We start from the raw sequence: 18,789 nt of genomic DNA, 5'->3' as shown, positions 1-18,789 counted from the left end.
TGAAGGATATTTAGGGGAAAAGTGTATTCACAAACTTCTTAGGATAGATGAAGAACGTGAGAATATTGTGTTTCATATAAACACTCTGCCAAGTGTATCTACTGCAAAAGAAGTTTAAGTAACCATAGAGAGGTGATATGCTGTGTAGATCTTAGAAAATCTCTTTCCTTGGAAAAGCTCTTTTTCCACATATACTAGTAATTACTCAGTGAGGTTAGGTTAAAATTCCCAAGGTAGTGGGGAGGAAAATTATCCATTAGCTTGGTTCACCAGAGTTTATATGGCTGTGGAGCTATCCAACAACTCAGACACTGATGCTGAGCCCTTTTGGTGTAAAATTCCTGGTGGAACACACAATTGCATAGTGCTGGATTCACTTAGCCTGACCCTTTCCACAGTGGAAGGGAAAGTGCTTTCTTATCACCATAAGACAGCCAGTGTGGAATGAGATTTCCCATTTCTCCATGGAAATGTTTCAATAGAAACCATCATGATTGCCCCAGTTAGCACTGTAATATTCCATATAGCAGTGATGCCATATTAGTTTTCAATTATTGTCATAAAAATTACTACATCCTTAAAATACTTAACACAAGTAATCCATCTAAATTTCCAGAGATCTGAACCCAACAGTGACCTTCAATAGATGGAAGTCAAAGTAGTGAAGGGGCGGTTCCTAAGGAAAAATCCATTGCTTTGTTTCTTTTCCTCCTCTAGAAGCCCACCCGTATTCTCTGGCTCCTGCCATGAATATTTGAAGTTTATCATTACTCTACTTCTGTTATCATATCATCTCTAATAGTAGGATCTCCTTCTCCCTCTCCTTTGAAAGAATATTTGTAATTATATCACTGGAATCATTCAGATAATCCAGGATACACTCCTATCAGGATTCTAAACTGAATCAAATACATATACAGTTGGCAGTTACATAGTGGTTGATGATTTCTTTTTTATTCATCTTCTTTTTTCCTTTTCTACCCTTTATTGTATAAAAAGTGGGAGGATGGTTAAATTAACAATATACTACTTTAATTGCAGGATAACAAGGGTGAGAACATTTTGTTTTGAATATAAAATTATTCATCATATTAAGTAAAAGTGTACTCTAGAAATGAGGTTATGTGAATATTGTATTACCAAAGCCTGAAGTATTGGATTGTTTCATAAGTGGCAACTTCTTTCCCACTCTTCGGTAGGTTTTCCGTGTATCTGGCAGGTATGAGAGCTGACTAATTGTATTCACCAGGCTTCCTTGGCAGTAGAGCATGACAGAAGAGGGAAGGAGGGAGGAAGACAAAATCCACTTTTTTATTTCTGCTATATGTGGTGGTGCATTAAGAAGTGGCAGAAACATCAGGGGAGGGTAGTCTTCTGAGCTTGGGCTTGGCTGCTGTGTTGTAGGTTTAACTATAGCAGCAGCAGCATTCTAGTCCCTGAATCCCTGCTCCGCTACAGAGATGCAGTTTCAGCATCAGTGGCAGCATCTTTAGCAGGTGCTAAAGATAGCCAGGCTTCAGTCCAGACTCAATAATGGCTTCGGGTTTTTGGAGTAATCGCCTTTGCTCTTGTTCTTTTGGAATTTCTAAGGTCATTGTAACTGCATTCATACACATTTCTTTCTTGAAATAATTAGAATGATCTCTGATTTCTAGATCTGACAATAACCAAGATCAATATGAACTTATGTTGTATAAGATACATAAGACTATATATATAAATATATATTCATATATGTGTATGTGTGTATTTCCACAAGCTGCAAGATCTTTTGTCACTATTTCCTAACCTCGACTTGAATTATGATTTGGGAAAAGGGCTGATTAGTTCAGGTAGGGAAACAGTATAGCATAATACATAAGATTTATGTGATCTTAGGCAAATTGAATTATCTTTCAGGCCATGTTTCCTTAAAAATGGAATAATGAATATACATTTAATGAAAACAGTAAAGAAATGGTATAAACACCAATACAAAAGTTACTTGTTTAGAGGCTGGGAAGGTGGCTCAGTGGTAGAGCGCTTGCCTTGCATGCACAAGGCCCTGGGTTTGATTCCTCAGCACCATATAAGCAAAAAGAAAAAAGCCAGAAGTGGCACTGTGGCTCAAGTGGTAGAGCGCTAGCCTTGAGCCCAGAGTTCAGGCCCCACGACCAGACCCCCCAAAAAAGTTACTTGTTTATAAAACATATTGAACAGAAACTAATTTTATAATTGAAGTAGATACTGTTTGGCCATTCTTTCCATTTTCATTCGCATGTATTTATTAGCTGTACAGGTTGTTTCAAAGTGACATTTCCACATATGTGCACAAGGCCCCTGGATCAACCTCATCTCCTCTGTTGCCTTCCTGCATCCATCTTCCCCACTGCTTAGAACAATCTTAACAAGCTTCATGGCTCTCTTTCCATACATGCTTATAGTTTGGCCATATTCACTTATCATGCACTCTACTTTCTTTTTCTTTTTAATTTATTTTTATTGTAAAGGTGGTGTGTAGAGGGGTTACAGGTACGTAGGTCAGGTAATGAGTACATTTCTTTTTGAACAGTGCACCCACTCCCTCATTTTCTCCCAGTTTTTCCCTCCCAACCTCCCTCTCCCATAAGTTGTACAGTTCATTTTCAATATAGTCTCTAGTGAATAGCATTGTCCTACCACATCGGTGCTTCCCCTTCACCCGCTCCCAGACAGATAAACTAACATACAGGACAAAAGGTTCAAAATCCAAAACAGTGACAATGGAGAAAAAAACATAAAATAGCAAAAAATTCTTGTTTCCATTTCTTGGAGTTCATTTCAATAAACACCATTTTTATATGATCATCTGTACGTAGCTATTGAGCCTTTTGTGGTCCTCTTTTTAAGAAAATCTTCCTTTAGTCTCCCTGCGTGAATGTTTAAAGTCCTGTTTAATTTATCATGTTCTGGTGTAATTTTGTGTCTTAAACACATCCTGTGTATTTACCTGTAGACTTACAGGAATACTCAACTTACTACAAATGAGGGAAAGCATGCAACCTATGTTTCTTTGGGTCTGGCTTACTTCACTTAACATAGTTTATTCTAAGTCTTTCAATTTCCTTATGAATGGTACAATATCAGTCTTTCTGATGGAAGCATAGCACACCATATTTTCTTGGTACATTCACCTACTGGGGGGCATCTGGGTTCATTCCATATCTTGGCAATGCTAAACAACGTGCACTCTACTTTCACCCACACACCCTATTCCACTGTACCCACCACCAGACAGAACCAGTCATACATTCCTAGCCCTCAACTTTATACTAAGATAAATTAATTTTATAAAGGAATTTCATTGTGGTATTTTCAAAGTGAATAGAATATACTTTGACCTAATTCACTCCATCTTTGTTATTGTTTCTCAATCATTCTCCTTCCTCCCTGCTCTCCTATTTTTCATCACACACTCACACACACACATCTCACTTCCTGCCTCAGCTTGTACAGTGATCCTCTTCTTTTCACGTCTTGTCATAGAAGACAGGTGTACTATGACATCCAGCCTCTTCCATTGAGATGGAGTCTCATGGACTTTTGTATCATAACTAGCCTGGAAACACAAATGCTCACCTTCTCAGACTCCCATGCAACTAGAAAGTTGCATTTATGATGTTGCTTAAGAAGGAGTCACTTGGGCTGGGAAGGTGGCTCAGTGGTAGAGTGCTTGCCTTGCATGCCTGAGGCCCTGGGTTGATTCCTCAGCACCACATAAGCAAACAGAAAAAAGCCAGAAGTGGCACTGTGGCTCAAGTGGTAGAGCACTAGCCTTGAGCTGAAGAGCTGAGGGACGGTGCCCAGGCCCAGAGTTCAGGCCCCACAACCGGACTGACCCCTCCAAAAAAAGGAGTCACTTGAACTTTTGCATGAGCTGGCTTCATACTATGATCTTCCTTGTGTTACTTCACAAGCAGTTAAATGACAGAGATGAATTTGCCTTAGAAGCTTTTAATTTGATGCAGTCTCATTGGTTATTTCTTGCTCTTATTCTGAACAATTGAATACTTATTTAGAAAGTAATAACCTATGCCTATGTGTTCATGTATTTTCCTATTGTAGTATGAAAGTTTCAAGTCATACATTTAGATCTTTGATCCATGTTGAATTCTTTTTGAGCAGGATGAAAGATAGGGATCTAGATTAAGCTTTCTATATGCAGATATCCTGTTTTTCCAACACTATTCATTAAAGAGAATATCTTTTCTCTAGCATCTATTTTTGTTTCCCTTGTCAAAAATCAGAGGGCTATAGCTATGTGGGTTTATTTATGGATCTTATATCCTAGTCCATAGATTTCTTCTCTTTTTGCACCAATACCATGCTTCTTTTGTTGCTGACTTCATAGTAGAATTTGATGTCAGGTATTAGGATGCCTCCAGCATTGCTCATTTTTACTTGGGATTTCTTTGGCTATAGGATTTTTATGCTTTCAAGAATTTCTATTTTTCTATTTCTATAGAGAATAACAGTGGATTTTTGATGGGGATTGCTTTAGATTGCTAGCAGAATCTCTAGATTGCTTTTATAGCCTATCCACTTTTGCAATATTGATTCTGCTGATGCTTGGACATAGAAAGTCTTTGTATCTTCTGGTGTCTTCTTTGGTTTCATATTTTATGTTTTTCATTGCAGAGGTTGTTCACCTCTTTAGCTAGATTTATTCCTAGGTACTTAAATTTTTTTTTGAGCTGTTGTGGATAGGATTGCTTTTCTGATCTCCTTCTTAATCGGATTGAATGAAATTTTTAACTCATAATTTTTTAAATTTTAAGAATTATACAAAGAGGTTTTAAATCACTGAGTCATATTATAAGTGGAATACTTCTTGGTTAAATGAAAATGTTTTTTATAAAGCATTGAAACCAATTGAAAAGCAGCATTATCTGACTACTATAAAGACTTGGAGGTTTCTATTCTATTTTATCGTTTGGTTCAATCTCTTTCTCTATTTCTCTCTGTTGCACACACACACACACACACACACACACACACACACACACACCCTTTTCTCATTTTATCTACAGCTTTCTAAATTATTTTTATCATCCCTTTTCTGCTCACTTTTTCTCCATTATAGTTCTGTTCACAAAGACACCTAGCTCATGATCTCTTCTCCTGATTAAGTCACTGAAATTTAGAATCATCATATCCATGACTAAAACTTAGTTTATGAACCATTATAAGCATTATCACTGAACAAACATCTGCCATGTAAAGAATAGAAGTTCCAAAGTACTGAACTGTGACTCAGAAACCATTTAATTATCTGGGAATTGTACTAAGAATAGGTACTCAAATACTTCTGGGAAGCACTGAAGAGCACAGCTAAGCAAAATATTTGTCCAGTTTTTTTTTCCTAGGCAAAAGAGTTATGTTCTATCTGGAGATGAAACTAATGTGCTGATGGCTCCTAAAACAGGAGCAGAACTCCATTCCTTTTCTCTACTGAATCAGAATCCTTTAAAGGAAAGAGTAAAAGGATGAAAACGTAAAGAATATGATTGGTCTGTGAGACAGGCCAGGGCAATGGAAGACAGGGAGAAAAATGCCAACAAGGTTTTCTTGTCACCTAGTGATTCCCTACCCTTGGCTTTACACTAATAGGGAGTATTTTGACATTAAGGACAAACAAGACTTGGATCTTATGCTCCTTCAGCCTCCTCTGTGGAATTACTACTGACTACAAGTGCAGGATAGGTCCTGAGCATCTCTTGATAAGTATTCGGTTTTTTCCTTTACAATAGATAAAATTCTGAACCCAGTAGGATGAAAGAAGAGACCACTGTACAAGGAGAAAAAGCATAGCAATCAGAGCAAGTTATCGTCAGAAAAAAAGAGATAAAGAGTTATGTATAAAACATACTCTTTAAAAGCAAATCCCCTGCAATGCATTTATTCCCATCAGATCCTGCTTTCTAATCTCTACTACCTCCCATAATCCATTCCATTATGAACCCAGCACTGTATTTGTCCATAGCTTAGGTTACTGTCTTCAACCTTTTTAGGGAGATATTGATATCTAAACTATAGCGGAGATAATAGTAAACTTACCTAGAAAAAATAAATTTACCTAACAGCAACAGGTAACTCTACCTTCTCCACTGTGATGTTTAACATTGACATATCATAGACAAAGTGTCTCTTGGAAACTAGAAAACCTAGATAGGGGAATCTGATATTCTTTATGATGCTTACCATGGCTCTGACACCAGCCCATCAAGCTGCTATGTAAGAAAACTCATATTAAGGGAATTTTGTGGACCACTTTTTATTCTGGAAAAGAAAACACAGGGGTGGGCATTATGAATACCTGGCTTGATCTTCCCCATCCTCGAATTTCTAACCTTGGATACTCACCAAATCATTGGCTGTTTAAATTCTCCTAGGTAAATAAAGAGTCATTGGGTATGTATTTTAAATTTCTATACCATGACCACTCCACATGACAGGTGTTGGGTAAGAATGGCTAAGGTAATCATTTGTAATTACCTTCAGGTGGATAAGGTATCAAATACTCTTCCTGAAGTAGAAGAGATTATTCTAGGCTTACAATAAAGAAGAGCTCCAGTGTCAGGTATTGAGTTCAATCTGGCAGGTAAAAAGTTAAAGCACAGAGTAAAAATTTATGAAGCATTAGGCGAGAATGGTCTGGGTTAAGATCATATCCATCTGAAGGTCAAGGCTGTTCTTAACATTTTCTTGCCTCATTTCCTCTAAGCTCTCTAATCTTTTCTGCCTAATTCCAGAAAAGCACGCACTTAAACCACTTTCTCAATCTCTTCTTTCTATATGTATCCTTATGGTTTCTCAACATTTCTGTCTGTTGTCCAAGGGCAGCAGATAGGAAGCTTGTACATTTGTGATCAACTGATTTTCTTCTTACATGTCCTTCTTTTGTACATAGAATGTATTTTTTTTGTATTGATGTTTCTGTAAAACTGGACTGGAGTTACTTCTCTTAAGACAAAAATTGTACATTGGTTCACTCAGAACTACAGGAGAGAATGATTAATGAGCCAAAGTTTTGACTTGACCATATGTTAACCAAAGAAGTTAGCATTCTGTGTTACTATTTCTCTGTATATGGAGAAAAAGAAAATTATTGGAGTCGAATAAGAGGCATTTGTTTAGAAAGCCTCTTCTATTTTGGTGTCAGTATTAGGTTGCAACTAAACCCAGTTTTAAAAACTGACATTCCCAAAGATATTAAATAAACACAAAATTAGTAATTTGCAGTGCTTATACTAGAGAGGGTCATGTATTTGAAACATATGAGGATTTTTCTTTTATTAGAAGTATTGAACCTTGGGCCTGTGATAAGACTATAAACAAAACTGGGAGATTACAACTAGCAACTTGTGAAGGTTTGCATAACATTTTCTGTGTGACACTGAATAACTGGCATCCTACCAGAAACCTGGCCTTAGGTTTTGCTCCTTTGGTATGCTCTGTTTACTTTGAATAGAGTCTTGCTTTCACCGTCATTTTGGGAATTCCCATTCTAAATATGAGATCTCCTTTTCATTCCAAAGAACAAACTAATTTTTTTAAATTGCAACACACTTCGGTTATTTTCCTTTCAGCACAGACTAACAGAAAAATCCCACTAGTGTCAGAGCAAGGAGATTTGTGAAAGGATGGAACATTCACAGTGTGGTTGTTTTCAAAGTCCCTCCTATAGAAGAATAAGTTCTACAGAGCATTTGGACCAGGCTTTCTTTCCTTTTTTTTGTCAGTTGTGGGGCTCACACTCTGGGCTTGGGCACTGTCTCTGAGCTCTTCAGCTCAAGGTGAGTGCTCTACCACTTGAGCCACAGCACCACTTAGACCGGGCTTTCTTTAAAACCAGTCACTTCATGGGATCACATCTGTAATTCTAGCTAATTTAGCAGGAGGTTAGATTCAAAACATTGTGTTTCAAACCCAGTCCAGGCAGAAAAGTCCTCTAGATTCCTTTCAAAAATAACTAGCAAAAGAGGAGACTGAAGGCATGATTTAGATGGGAGAGCAACAACTGAGCAAGAAAGATGAGCAAACACCTAGCTAAGCCTTGAGTTCAAATCTCAGTACTGGAAACAGAGAAGGGATAATTACCTCATAAAATTAGTCAACAATGAAGATTGTTACTGAGTCAAGTGTGCATTAAGATAACACCCAAGGAAGTGGTGCTGTAGCTCAAGTGGTAGAGCGTTCGCCTTGAGCTGAAGAGCTGAGGGACAGCGCCCAGGCCCAGAGTTCAAGCCCCACGACCGACAAAAAAAAAAAAAAAAAAAAAAGATAACACCTAGGCCATTCAGAACCTCATAAGCATTCTAATTACAGAATAGGACCTGCAAAGTAAAAGACAAAATGGATGTTTCATTTCCCACCTGTCCTAGCTTTCGCTTGAGTTATTTGCTTTGAATTAAGAATCTTGACAATTTGTGCTGGTATAACAAAATATCCCAGACACGGTAACTTATAAACAGTAGGAATTTATTTTACATGGTTATAGAGGTGATTAGGTGCCACGCCGACTCCAGTGGAGTCTGCTTAGCATGGGAAACCATCTATCAGACCTAAGATAGGGGCTTCAGAGACCTATCTCTGAGTTTTGGGACTTCACCAAAGTCTACCTCAGAGAATGGGGCTTTACAGAAACCTATCTCCAAGTTTGGGGACTTCACCAAAGTCTACTTCGGAGAATAGGGCTTCTAAGAGGCCTACTCCTGGAAAAAGGCTGGCAAACCCCTGGGAAAGATGTGTTTCTGTCTTTCTTCTCCTCATAAGAGTGCCTATTAATCTTTTACTGTTTCTGCTGTTCATTGTACTTACTCATTGTCAACGTTCCCTTGTTCAAAGTTCTTTCTTAAGAGTGTTGACGACTCCAATATCTGATGAGTGTCTTAAAAATATGACTAACTCACCAGAGTTAAGTGCTACCCTGGAAGCCCCTCTTATGGAGGCTAGTAGACAAGCCATAAGTAAATATAAAAGTATTGGGGGTTTCACGAAGTCACTTCAGCAGAAGGAATTGTAAGAGAGTTGCAAGAAGCTCTAGGCACGGCTAGAACAGAAAGAATGTATGGCAATTGCTGAGATAACTACTTAGGAGAAAGAACTTCCTGTTACTCTCTTTCATTTACTAAGAGACTTGCTAGATCTAGGCCTCCGTGACCTTACTATTAAAGAAGGAACAGGAAAGATCTTATGGGACAATTAAGGCCTCTATAGAAATAAGGTAATGGTTAGATGGTGACAAACGTCGAAACCCATTATATTTCTTAGAGATAAGCCGGAAACAAATGCCTTTCAGGCGACCAGCTGGTGACCACCCAAGAATGAAGCCCTGCAGCAAGATTGTGTAAACTTTTGCCCTTTCAGGGGACCAGCTGGTGACCATCCAAGAATGAAGCCCTGTAGCAAGATTGTGTAACCTTTTGCCCTTTCTTATGGAGACTTTTTGCTATAAAAGTTTGTTATCCTCTGCATTAAATCGCACTCAGCACTCAGCATCCACTACTAATGTGTGTGAGTTGTCTGTTTGCCATCTTCCCATCCTATTCCAGGTTCCTCCCCTAGGTGTCCTCAGTCGTTCCGACAGAACCCGGTCCGCGGCAATTAGGGTCCAGTGACCCTCACCCATTTCTCATTCTGAAGTGGCACCTTATTGCTTGTGTCCTAACATGGTGGGAAAGTGGAAGGGTAATAAGAGACCTCACATGCTTTGCTCAGCCTCTTTCTAAGGTCCTGAGTCCTGTCATAAGGCTTGTCCATGTTAAATTAAGTGATATAAATGTCTGGGTTCAATCATAGATGATTGTTTTCTAAGAGAGGTAGAGCAAAAGAAAAGGCAATGTAAATACATTTTAAAGTCAGGTACGGGGACTATCTTTGATTCAGGAAGTCTATAAAAGATAGTTTCTTTTAAAGGGGTATTTGCTTTACCTCAGAAGACTGCTTGCAGTTACAATCTGGAAGACTGGCAGGACACTTACCCATGAGTGCTTCATCCCCTGGTCTCAACTACAGAGTATGCTGCTAGTAGTTTTTTTTTTTTTTTGTAATGGCTGTGATTAACAGGGGAGATAAATAATAGCTACAATTGATTACGGTGACCCAGATTGAATTTTAGGTGTGTATAGTTTGTTTTGTTTTATCTATCAATTGTTTGTCAAAATTTCTCTCCCTAAATTAATGGGGGGGGGGGAGAAATGAACTATAAGATCCATTCCTTACAAGATGCAGGACACTGGAATCAAAAACAGTGACAACAGGAGTTATGCCATGGAGGAAGAGTATATAAAGAAACAAAAAAAATCACATAGTGCATTATCAGTACATTAAAAAGAATAGCAAGAATAACAAAATGCTGAAATAAGGATACAGGATGATCCATTGTAACAATGAGATGTACAAGACACTATGTTGAAAATGAACTTTACAACTTTGGAGGGGAGAAGAAGGAGTTGGGGAGGTGGGGAGGAAAGGGATGGTATGGAAAAAACAAAGGAGGGGGTAACAATGCTTGATAGGAAATGGATTCATTACCTTCTCATGTAACTGTAACCCCTCTGTACAGTATCTTTATAATAAATAAATAAATAAATATTGAATCTGTTCATTGAAGAAGCTCTGTTCCTAAGAAAATGTCCAGAGGGGCACCGAAATAGTTATTCAATTGGACTCAATTCCCCAACCAACCTTGATTTCTTAGTAGAGTTCTTGGGTCCCAAAGACTGTATTTACACATTGCTTAGGGCCGCTAAAGAAAGCTTATGACATACTAATTTTCCTAGTCCTATTTACATCATCTCTCTGTTACAACGAAGAGACAGGAGTGGCATAGCAAGATGTCTGAAATGAAATCTGGTCTTCTGCACTAGTTCTCTATGACTCCATCTCTGCTGAGACTCAGAGCCAAAGGAGAACGGGAAATGTGCACAGGAAGCTGCATTCCTCACACTCTACTTGAATTGATTTGCTGACCACCTGGGTCTTGACCCACCAGGAATGCCCAGTAGTTGAGGTGGCAAAGAGGGACAGTGAAGCCAGATGGTTCACATGTGTACAGATGCAAAATGATCATTGTGTTTATTTTACTGGACCATAGAGATTTTGCTTAGACATCTCTATACAGTAGGAAAAGGCTCTATGAAACCTTAACTGATATTTTCTAATCCCTACATGTGTCCTCTGTCATAGAGCTAGTAATGTCTAGGGAACTCTGGGAGATGAAAATGTCATTTTTTTCTCTCTCTGGTTCGTGATGGTGCAGTACTTGATTCTGAACAAAGCCCTCTTGGTAAATGCAGAACAGTTTAGTATATACAACTGCATCCTCATTTCCTCTGAAAGGAAATAAATTCCCTATAATGCAGATGGTTAAGGTAGTCAATAATATTAGATATGATCACCCTAAAGGAAAGGGGTAGAATTACATAGTGCTTAAATGTCTTTGTTTAATTTAGGGGACTCTGATTTATTATGGCTGCCAACACATGCAAGTTGGAGCCTGAGAGAAAATTTGGCAAAGGCAACTGTAATGATGGTGTGCGAGGCTCACACTCTGACATGATAATTTTCTTCCTTAAATGGGGCAATAGAAAACTTGGGCATGCATTATTCATAGACTAGTCTCTCATGCTAAGAACTAGCTCTTGAAGACCCCCTCCAAGGCAGAATTGACAGGCTTAGGAATGTCTCAGGAAAAAGCTCCTTTCTTAATGTTTATGGCTGAATTCCAGTGTCATTGATCATGAATGCCAAGTACACTGGAAGATCAAGGAATAAGGACATAGTTGTAGTTTGGAATCCTGTCTTTCTTTCCTGTTATCTGTAGACATCAATGCTAAAGAAATTTTGAAAAAAAAAAGAAAAGAAAAAAACATAACAAAAGATGAAATATAGTAGTTTCCCAAATTCTGAGTAAGTAGTCTGATCCTAAACTGTAGCTGAAAAAGATTATCTCCAATATCCAGGTCTAAAAAGGCAGTATACCATACAATTCACTTGTCTACAAATTAATGATATTCTTTTTTTTTTTTTGTCAGCTGTGGGACTTGAACTCTGGGCCTGGGTGCTGTCCCTCAGCTCTTCAGCTCAAGGCTAGTGCTCTACCACTTGAACCACAGCGCCACTTCTGGTTTTCTGAGTGGTTTATTGGAGATAAGAGACTCACAGGCTTTCTTGCCTGGGCTGTCTTTGAACTGTGATCCTCAGATCTCAGCCTCCTAAGTACTTAGGATTACAGTTGTGAGCTACCAACGCCTGGCTGATATTCTTTTAGAAGACAAAACCTATTTAAAAGTATAACTACTCATTCTGAGGGTGAAATTCATAGAGATCTAATTATGTCTTGGGAATGGGAAATATTCCACCTGCAATGGATCTTACATCTAATGAACTTGAGAAATGAAATTTTTATTTTCTTGACGTTATAGATCATAATATTTGATCCCTAGTAGCAGATCTTAATACTAGTGTTGCTATAAAGCTTTCTAAGGATTTTAGGGAAATTTCAAAGAGTAAGAAAAAAAATATGTAACTTATTTCTTTTAAGAAAATGACCCTAGGAATTTTCATCACTCATGGATGAATCTCTTACTGCAATGTAAGTTATGAAGTGACTCCTGGAGGGCTCTGAAAGACTTAGGATGATATAACATTGTCCCTTAACTACAAATCCACTCTTTAACACTCTGATTTTGATAATGGGATTAAAAAAATGCAAACCCTTGCAGAGTACTGGTGGCTCACACCAGTAATCCTACCTACTCAGGAGGCTGAGATCTAAGCATCATAGTTCAGAGCAAGCCAAGGCAGGAAAGTCCCATGAGACTATCATCTCCAATTAACTATCAGAAAACTGGAAGTAGCTCCATGGATCAAAGTGGTAGAGGGTTAACCTTCAGCAAAAGAGTTCAAGGACAGTACCAAGTCCTTGAAATCAAGCCCCATGACCACCACTAACAACAACAAAAAAGCCAACCTTAGCACTGCCTGGCAGCTAGCCAGATTGAGAACATAACTTGTTCTTTCTCATTTGTCTTTTTTCTACTTAAGGCTCCTGCAAACATCATTCAGCAACATGTTTTGACCTGGGCATGAACAATTCCTTCTTATAATAGAAGATGGTATACATTGCAGTTTTTCCATCCCTTGTGAGATGGGGATCATCCTCTCCCTTCAGAAACAACCCCACCAGCCAGCCAGAGTTCTCATCAGCTGGGCTTCGGATCTTCTGGACTCACAGGCAGTAACATTGGCAACAAGCTTGAATTCCCATTTTATGCCCTGTCCTCCAAGATTCTAAGTTTCAGTAATTCCAAATTCTTTGTTGACCCAGTGTTCAAGAGATCGTTATTCTTCTTATTGTGTCTCCTTTTCTTTCAACGGCTTAATAGATGGTAAAGTATTTTAAATTCTCTTGAATTAATTGTAGCACCTGTCTCTTGAGTGGATCTAATTAATACCTCCTCTCCTTTTCATGCTTTCTCTATATAGCCAGGATAGAAAAGGAGCAGGAAATTTGACCCAGAAAAATACCAAATTCTAACTTTTGAACAGCTCTAGCACAAAGTATAAAAGGCCAGTAGTTTATAAAGAAACATACAGGATGTTAAGTCTACTGTCCCTTATGTCAAATCCTAAATTCTGGTCATAAAGCTTCTCCTAGACAGATATTTGTAAAAGAGAGAAAGGGAACCTTTCGCCTCAGCCAGACTACAGTAGCTCACACAAGTCTAATCGCCATGATAGGAAATTCTCAGTCTTTTTCAGATGACTTTTCGACAATAATGAAATAATGAATGGAAAAAGAGAAAGAGAGAGTTGAGCTCTGAAGGGCTGGCTCAAGAACAAGTGAATGTGTTTTCATCATCATCAGAATTTCCTAGAGCTGGCATCCACTCCCACTAACCTCTAGCTTGGTGTCCTAAAACAATGGGATGGCTTACAGGAGCACATTGGAGAAGAGAAAAGAGAGACTAGGATATTGATGCACAATAAGAGAAGTACAAAACATGTACAAACTATGGCCAGATATATTATACCATGTGGGACACTGAGATTCATTTTCAGATTGTCCAAGAAAGTCTAGGAATTAATTCCTCCTGGATTAGTCCCCTGCCCCACCCAAGTTTTGCTTTGTAAAGAAGATTAAATTCTGTTTTCTGCTAAATAGAAAGTATATAAAGTAGGCGGAATCTTCTTCGGTAACTAAGGACTTTTCAAAAGTAATAGCTCCTATTTCCCTGCTCAGGGGCTTCTATAATTCTCTAGGCAGGATAGCAAAATAAACAGGAAGCTCTGGACAGTGAGAATCTGAGATAAAACAAAGATTCTGCCTGTTAAAGCTTTGCATTCTCTTATTATGTATCTTATGGATGAAAGAAAGAGGAATGAAAAATGAGGGATAGTTATAAAAGTTATAGATTCAGAAGTGCTGTTAAATCTGCCTGTGTTAATTTAAAACTTGCAAAAAATGACAAAGACTCATATTCTTCACCCAGTTATTCTCCCAGTGTTAACCGGTTTCTCTGTCTCTGGGTAAAGGCACATATAAATACTAATATGATGACAAAACAAAGAAAAATAGGAAAAGAGGAAGTATGAGGAGGAGCAAAGGAAGAGAAGAAAGAGAAGAAAACAGAAGACCAAGAAGAAGAAAGGAGATGTACAGAAGAAAGAGATAGAATAAAGGGGGAACAAAAAACATTGGTGGGGAAATTACTAGTATTATGGTGTATACCCTAAATGTTTTGGAATGCATTTTTTAAATTAATGGTACTACATTTCAAAAAAGGTTTAATTATCAAAATGATGCAATTAATATCGATCTAATAAGTATATCTTAGTCAAATGCTACCATGTTGTTGTTTTTATAACTAATGTCCTTTCTAACAAGTTGGGTTTTCTTTGTTTACTTGCTTAATGTCTCAGGGTCTAATCTAAAATCCAGTGGTATTTTTCTTTTTTTTATTGTCAAGGTGATATACACAGGGGCTACGGTTACATAAGTAAGGTAATAAGTACATTTCTTGTCAAACTTGTTACCCCTTCCCTCATTTTTCTCCCACTTTTCCTCCTCTCCAGCCTCCCCACAAGTTGTGAAGATCATTTCAACATATTGTCTTGTGAATATTGCTGTTGCCTTGGTTCCCTCTTGTCCTTTGTCTCACCATTCTCTTGTTCCCTTTCCCTTCCCTAATTCAGATAAACATATATATATATATATATATATATATATATATATATATATATAATACCAAGGTATCAAAATCAAATACAGTGACAACAGGGGATATACTATTGGGGGAAGAACACACAAAAGAAACAATAAATCACATACTACATTAAAAACAACAGCAACAAATAAAAACCTCTTGTATCCATGTCTTCAAGTTCATTTCACTTAGTATCATCTTATATGGTCATATATATGTAGCTATTGAGCTATTCTGCTCATCTTCTAAGATTATCCTAGACCTATACTATTTATTGCAAATAAGGGAATCCCATGGGAACCTATGTTTCTTTGGGTCTGGCTTATTTCACTTAATATGATTTTTTCCAAGTCCTTCCATTTCTTTACAAATAGGGCAGTGTCATTCTTTCTGATGGAAGCATAGAATTCATATATTATATATATACATATATATGTATATATGTATATATATGTATATATATATATCACATTTTCTTGATCCATTCATCTATTGAGGGACATCTGGGTTGATTCCATATCTTAGCTATGGTGAATGATGCTGTGATAAACATAGTTGTGCTGGTAGCTTTAGTATGATCTTGTTTGTGGTCATTTGGATAAATGCCCCAACGTGGGATTGCTGGGTCATAGGAGAGCTCTATGTGTAGCCTTTGGAGGAACCTCCATACTGCTTTCCAGAGTGGTTGAACAAGTTTACACTCCCACCAACAATGCAGTAGGGTTCCCTTTTGGCCATACCCCTCCAGCATCTGTTGTTATTAGATTTTTTATTTTAGCCATTCTAACTGGGGTGAGTTGGAATCTCAATGTTGTTTTGCTTGCATTTCTTTTATGGCTAGAGAAATTGAGCATTTCTTCATGTGTTTATTGGCCATTCTTATTTCCTCTTCAGAAAAGTCTCTTTTTAAGACTTGAGACCACTTGTTAATTGTTTCTTTGAGGGTTTGTTTTGGGGGGATTTAATTTTTTGACTTCTAAGTATATTTTAGACATGAGGCCCTTGTCCATTGTATGGCTAGTGAAGATCTTCTCCTAATCTGTGGGCTTTCTATTGATCTTTCTAGCTACGTCCTTTGCCAATGGTATTTTTCAATCAATCACAGGTGTAACTTTCCTTTAAAAGAGATGGTGGTCTTTGTATCTTTTTTTGAAAGCCAGGCTTTTGTCAATCTAATTTATACAATTGTAGCTACAATAAAGCATACAATATTATTTCCAAGACCAAGATCCCATACTAGTTTTGAACCATGAAGCTGCTTTTTACAGAAGGTACATGAAACAAATCTGTTGTTTCCATATACTCTTTGTGTAAGTGCAGATTCAGGCCATTTTCCTGAAAATTCTAGGATAGTTGTAAACTACATGATGCAAGCATTTTTTTTCTTTGCTCTGGACTTCTTCATGCCTTGGAGCCAAATGATTATAAAAATGGATAAAATATTAGAAATTCAGTTTTCCCTGATGCACAATGGATGTTAATTTCAATAATTATTTAATATGAATTGTCACTAGTTTTCGAGCATCAAAAGAAAGAATAAAAATATAAGCACTGGTAGCTCATGCCTGTAATCCTACCTACTAAGGAGGCTGAGATCTAAGGACTGCAGTTCAAAGCTAGCCTAAGCAGGAAGTAAGATTGTTACGTCCAATTAATCAGCAAAAAGCCAGAAATGGAGCTGCAATTCAAGTGGTAAAGTGCCAGCCTTGAAAAAAAAATAAAAGTCTATTCTCAATTTGAAGGAGTTTGTATGAAGCTCAATATACCACATATCTTCATATACCACATACTTTTTTCTCATATTTAAAAACTATTCCATGTTCAAAAAAAATTTAGCTTTTTGGAAATGTAAGAAAAATAGTCATGAAATAATGTGACCTCTGTCTCCTTTCTGGGTGACTAATTGTTCAAAGACCATAGACAAAATGATAGGCTTGGGAAGTAAACTATTTCTAAATGAAAAAAGGAAGTGACATTTCTCTCACCCAGGCTAATTTGCTTCTGAGGTAATGACCTTGAAAACTTCATCTAGAGTAACATATAAAAAGGGGAGGTGAAGCTTATTACTCATGGAATTATTACTTATGTGGACCTTCAGAAAACAAGAGCATAGCCTAATAACACAACAGTCTTGAATTCTACCACTGATTTTCTGCTTCCATACTGAAGACCAAACACTTGATGCTTTGGGTTTGGCTCAGTTTTGTGTATTGCAATGTAGGAATCTCAGCATTCTTGGAGGAGGGAAGTATAAGTAACCCCTAATGGGTCCTTGTGGCATACAGCAGTTCTTCACATCATCCACAATCACAGCCACACTTCTTTGGAGAATAGTGATTCCATAGAGTCAGGCTATGTAAGAGGAGTTTTCACTTGAAGGGGGTTCTAGAGAGGCAAGCTCCTCAGAGTCTGAACTTCTGTTAAGCAGAAGGGAAATGAACTCCTAATCCCAGAGCCATGGAAGCCTCTGACAGTTACCTGCAGACTAATAAAAAGAATCCTGAGAAGCACAAAGCACCCTCTTTTTCATGTGCCTTCAAAAAAGATTCTTTAACCTGAGGACAAGAGTGAGATTAAAACTGGGCACTGGTGGTTTAAGCCTGTAATTCTAGCTACTCAGGAGGCTGACATCTGAGGCTCACAATTCAAAGTCAGCCCAGGCAGGTAAGTCTGTAAAACTCTTATCTCTACTTTCCTTCCAAATGCCTGAAAATGGGGTTGTGACTCAAGAGGTAGAGCATTAACCTTGAGACAAAAAGCTCAGGGATAACACCCAGGCCCTGAGTTCAAGGCCTCCTCCCCCACACGCACACAGTGTGAAATTGATAGCAAATTTGGTCATAAGCATATCGTACCAGTGAGAGAACATGTGTTTTCTATCACATTGCACACTCTGCTGTGGAAGCAGTGAAGCATGAATAGTTATAAAAATGATAAGGAAGCCCATTGTTAGTGGCTCAAGTCTGTAATTCTAGCTACTCAGGAGGCTGAGATGTGAGGTTGGATGTCTGAAACCAGCTCAGGCAGAACAATCTGAGACTGTTATCACCAATTAACTAAAAAACTGGAAGAGGAGCTGTGGCACAAGTGGTAGAGTACCAGCCTTGAGCAAAAAAAGCTAAGAAACAATACCCAGGGTCTGGGTTCAAACCCCAGTACCATTCTCAGACAGTATCTGTCTGTTAGGTAAGCTGGAACATTGAGCAAGGAATGTGAAAATAATTCAAGACTCTGCTGCAAAGGCCACATTCCTGATGAATTCATTTCCTAGTGTTCTTTTGCATCGTATGCTTCCATATTTCTCTAAAACTTCTCCAACAGGCCTGTTACAAGAGCCTGAGGATCCATGCAGCAGTTGTTGGCATCTGCATTTCAGAATCTGCCCAGCATTAGTGTCATAGACATGCAGAACATCTTGCTTCTAGATGCACCTTCTGCATGATCTGCTCTGTCTTCCTTCGCCCTGCTAGAGCCCTCACATTCTCTGTGCCATTGTGGTTAACAGCTAAACCTTGGTCACCAAAGCCCTTGATTCTTGACAAGCAGGAGTGGTTGGAAT

The 18,789-nt window shown here is 38.1% G+C and overlaps 1 protein-coding gene across 1 annotated transcript in view; it reads left to right on the top strand.

Moving 5' to 3' along the window:
* The window catches only part of Spink1 (serine peptidase inhibitor Kazal type 1), a 30,859-nt gene extending 17,742 nt beyond the window's left edge, over nt 1-13,117 (top strand). The window contains exon 4 of the mRNA XM_070036337.1: nt 13,069-13,117. Coding sequence (XP_069892438.1) covers nt 13,069-13,102 — 34 coding nt within the window. The 3' untranslated portion in view covers nt 13,103-13,117. The remainder of the gene's footprint in view (nt 1-13,068) is intronic.
* The last annotated feature ends 5,672 nt before the right edge of the window (nt 13,118-18,789 follow it).

The sequence above is a fragment of the Dipodomys merriami genome, unplaced genomic scaffold (genome assembly GCF_024711535.1).
Source record: "Dipodomys merriami isolate MVZ:Mamm:240054 unplaced genomic scaffold, mDipMer1.0.p SCAF_27, whole genome shotgun sequence".
Lineage (NCBI taxonomy): Eukaryota > Metazoa > Chordata > Mammalia > Rodentia > Heteromyidae > Dipodomys > Dipodomys merriami.
This window is presented reverse-complemented; position numbering and strand designations above follow the sequence as displayed.